The 4,185-nt window shown below is 34.8% G+C and overlaps 1 protein-coding gene across 1 annotated transcript in view; it reads right to left on the reverse strand.

The window, feature by feature from the left end:
* Positions 1-4,185, reverse strand: part of LOC103148009 (vascular cell adhesion protein 1-like) — a 12,853-nt gene that overhangs the window by 7,883 nt on the left and 785 nt on the right. The window contains exon 3 of the mRNA XM_016678898.1: positions 2,020-2,027. Coding sequence (XP_016534384.1) covers positions 2,020-2,027 — 8 coding nt within the window. The remainder of the gene's footprint in view (positions 1-2,019; positions 2,028-4,185) is intronic.

Genomic DNA, 4,185 nt, shown 5'->3' on the forward strand with positions numbered 1-4,185 from the left:
GACTCTGATTGTCGTCCTTCAAGATCTTCAATGGAAACATGATGAAAACAGCTGCTTTACTTTGGTGACCTAATTTAATTAATATATATATTTTTTTTCACCACATTGTCAAATACATAATATGATGAAAGAACATCGCTGAGTTCAAGTAGACCAATTTGGATTAGAATTATAAATTGAACACATTCCAGTGAGAAACTGTAATGGAAAAAAAAAAAAAAAAGAAAAAACAGGTGCACCCAAAGGTCTCACAAAGTGGGTGAACCACAGAGAACTGAGCTGTTTTTTTTTTATTTAGTGTTGTTTTTTTTTACTTACAGGGCCTGAGCTCCTCTTTTGTCCTTCATTTCATATATGTGTGCGCGTGCGTGTGTAAGCAGGATGTGATGAAGTGTGAAGTATAAAAAGCTCTGTGCATGGGGTGGAGTCAGTGTGTTCTCATCCCCAATCCTTCAACATAACAGAACAATGTCTATTTTTCTAGACCAATGTCCAGTGTCAAAGAGCGGCTTGCTAACAGGAAGTGTATAAACCACTTATTGGTTTCGCATTTACTGTCAAACAACACATATTCTTTTATATATAAAGACCATCAATTATGAGAAGAAGACTTTTATGTTACAGGCACCAAAACAGCTGTAAGGTGACTTTATTAGAAAACTGATTAAAATGCTACTTTAAATAGACATTACAAAGAAAAGAAGACATTTATATTTGTCTTCAAGTAATAAATTGACAAAAGATTCCTGGAAGACATGTAGAACTTTGCTTCCCATGCAGAAGAAGATCTTTGGGTCTCTAAAGTAGCAAGTATCATAGATAATGTTTGTAAATGACAAGAAAACAAAGATATTCCTCTAGAAAAACTCTATATGAATGCCTGATATTTGAGGCAGGGCTTTGGCTTGGTCTCAAACAGAAGGGAGGGATCTAGTGTAGCATTTATAAGAATTATTTAACTTACTGTAAACATACTTGTGTGTGTAAGCCGGATGTGATAAAGTGTGAAGTATGACATGCTGTGTACAACTCTTATTGGGGCTCTGCTTCTCTGGTTAGTTCAGTGACAGAGTCTTCAAACGCTGTTTGGTTCAAATGAAGCATTTAAGACAAAGTCTGAATTGAATAAATGTGAAGGAACTTTTCTCTGATTTATGGAACAATTTCCTTTCCCTTTTAAAGAATTTCCACCGCAAAATGTAGAGACAGATTCACTATACAAAGTTTTTCAATCATAAAAATTGAAAACAGGGCAAAATATAGAAAACACTGAAAAACATTAACACTAACTTACCAAAAGGTCTGCAGCCAAACCAGATACTGTCCAGTTCTTAACTAATTTTAGTTGATGAGCAGCAGAACAACCACTTCCTGTTACTTTAGAGACAGTGACACAGAAATTCATACTTGATGTTTATTGGACAACTCTGAGGAAGAGGAAGTCGCATTTATGCAAATTTCTGCTGTCATTTTTTAAACATCTTATTCACACTTGACTCACAATAATCAACTAAAGCAACAAATGTGATCTTCTCACTTCTAAATGTAGCAGATTATTTAATCCAGGGAGGTTTTTGAGCTTTCCGATCACCTGAATCTGTGACACAATCAGAGCAGTTCACAGTGTGAATATTAAATATATTGGGTCACAAACTGATGAATTATTTCAGTGAAATGCTCCTCAAACAACAACATGCATCAGAAGCTTTTCTTATGGGAAGGTTAGAAATAAATGCAGGAATAGTCCTTTATAAATGTATTTCTGTATTCAGGACAGTCCAAACTAAACTACTTTCTGAACTTCTTTGAGAACAACATTATGTAAAAACTCCACAAGAGATTTGAAATTCTGTAAACCATAAACGTCCCGATTTTCAAGGCTTCTTGGTCAACATGGTGCTGAATAACCGGAAACAGTTCAAACTAGATCATGAGATTTTATTCATTTTTATCATAGGTTTGAATTTCTAACAGCATTATGACTTGCTTCTACTGAAATGTTCACAGAATAACATCGACAGATGTCACTGCAGTGTAATGAAGCAGCTGTGGGGGCATACAATGACAATTTTAAAAAAAAAATCATAAAAATGTCCTTTCTGTGCCATTTGATAATCACAGCAATTTGGATGTTAAAGGACACTTATGTGAAAAAATACACATCAAATCTGAATTACAAAAAAATTTAACTTTTCTTATTTAGAATGATTAAAACTCAAAAACACACAAAGCTTAAAATGTGCACCATCATCTGCTTACCTAAAGATGGCGCAATATAGTTATCAACTCAGAGGCTGTTGCTGAAGAAGAATAAATCAACATTTGTCAAACCTTTCAGACATGGAAACAGAGTTAAATATGTTTTTTTAATATCTATAGTTAGAGCTCTACAAAACATTCAGATCTTTGAGTTCAGATACAAGGAGATGATGGACTGTTTGGTGAAATGTGTTTATTTTAAATGTAGATGAAAATGAAAAGACAGACAAAATAAAAAAAAAGATTAAAACAAATTACAAACTTTATCAGAAGATTGATTCTTCAGGACCTTTCAACATGTTTCCTTTGAATCAAAATGTTAGCAATATTACTTGCTGCTAGGCTAACCATAGGTAATAATTTGACTGACATATTTTCATGCCAGATTGGAAACTTTAAGTATTAATTTTCTTTTATTTTCTTGAAAATAAAACACCTTGTATATTTATCCATTTTTGTCAAACAGCAATCAAGAAAAATAACAAATTCAAACTTTCTTTCATCAAAACAAAACAAAGGCAGACAGTTAACAGTTATAATTACAAACATGTTATTAACATTATTTAAACATTATTCAAAGTAAAGCAGAGATTTTAGATTAAACTCTCTCTCTGTGTTTCCACTGAATGAACCCTCAGTTTTTCTGTATAACAGAGACGTATTGGATGAATCTACAATCATTGATGTTAATATTATAAATGCTGCGTTTCACAACTTTTTCTGGAAAAAAAATAAAACTCAGAACAAAATTATCTTCTTTTTTTTGTTCACTTCAGCATAGAGACCCTCCAGACCGTCAGCAGACACTTTGACCTCTGCGTACAGCGTCTCCTGCTGCTCTCCATCCTGATCGGAGGCGGAGGAAGCTGGGAGGAAGTAGGAAGCTGGGAGGAAGTTCAGCTCTCCATAATAAAGTTCTTCCTCTGTCTTTTCAGCTGTCATTGGAACAGCAGGAGCCTCATTTCTTTCCTTCTGTAGAAAATATACAGATGTTTTAGTCTTTTTCTTCATGGTCTTGATACTTCCAAGCAAAGAAGTTAATTTTTTGTTCACCTTAGTCTGTTGAGGAGTTGAACGTCTGAACTTGAACAACCTGGAGGACATTAGAGATGTCAGAATGATTCTGGTGCGATTTATGAGATAACAGAAACATTCAGACTGAGATAAAGAGTGAAAGCTGATATGAAACATAGATAAGAGGCAAAACATCAATAAAATAAAAAAGGACTCAGGGAGACATTGGATTGATTTGCAGATGCCAGTTTTCACCTGTACACAATTAAACTTTAGGAGAAAACACACAAGCTCGAATGTTGTCACTTTTTTATGATCAAATCCAGGTGAAATGCCGTGTTTTTAAACAACTTAGATGCTTTTTAATTTTTTATACTCACAAAGCAACAACAGCCATGAGACAGATGAAACAAATACATCCGACTACAATGGGCAGCCAGCGAAGAACTGCAGTTGTTGGATGTTGGGAAAACACAATAAGTAAATATTGAAACCTGTAATTATAAGAATAATATATTTAAACATGATGGACTTAATGATGTTAAATATTAACCTCTCTTTTCACTGATTATATTCACGAGAATAAATGATGAAGTCTGATTCCCCAGATGATTTGTAGCCACACAGTAAAACTTTCCTCTCTGAGTAGCATTGAACCTGTAAACCTGTCCTACAAACACATTAATGGCTCCATGTTCGCTGTTCCTGAACCAGGTGAATCTGGGTGGAGGTTTGGCTCTGCTGGAGCAGCTCAGCTCCACCCAGCTACCTGCTGACACCAAACCTGGTTGACTGATGGATGCTGAGGTGTTTTTAGGAGCATCTGAGGAAAATGAGACACATGAACTTTATGGATCACAAACAGCTGAACCATGACCTGCTGACAGGATCACTTACATGAAACACTGAGAG

This window comes from Poecilia formosa, unplaced genomic scaffold, assembly GCF_000485575.1.
Source record: "Poecilia formosa unplaced genomic scaffold, Poecilia_formosa-5.1.2 Scaffold193, whole genome shotgun sequence".
Classification (NCBI taxonomy): Eukaryota; Metazoa; Chordata; class Actinopteri; order Cyprinodontiformes; family Poeciliidae; genus Poecilia; species Poecilia formosa.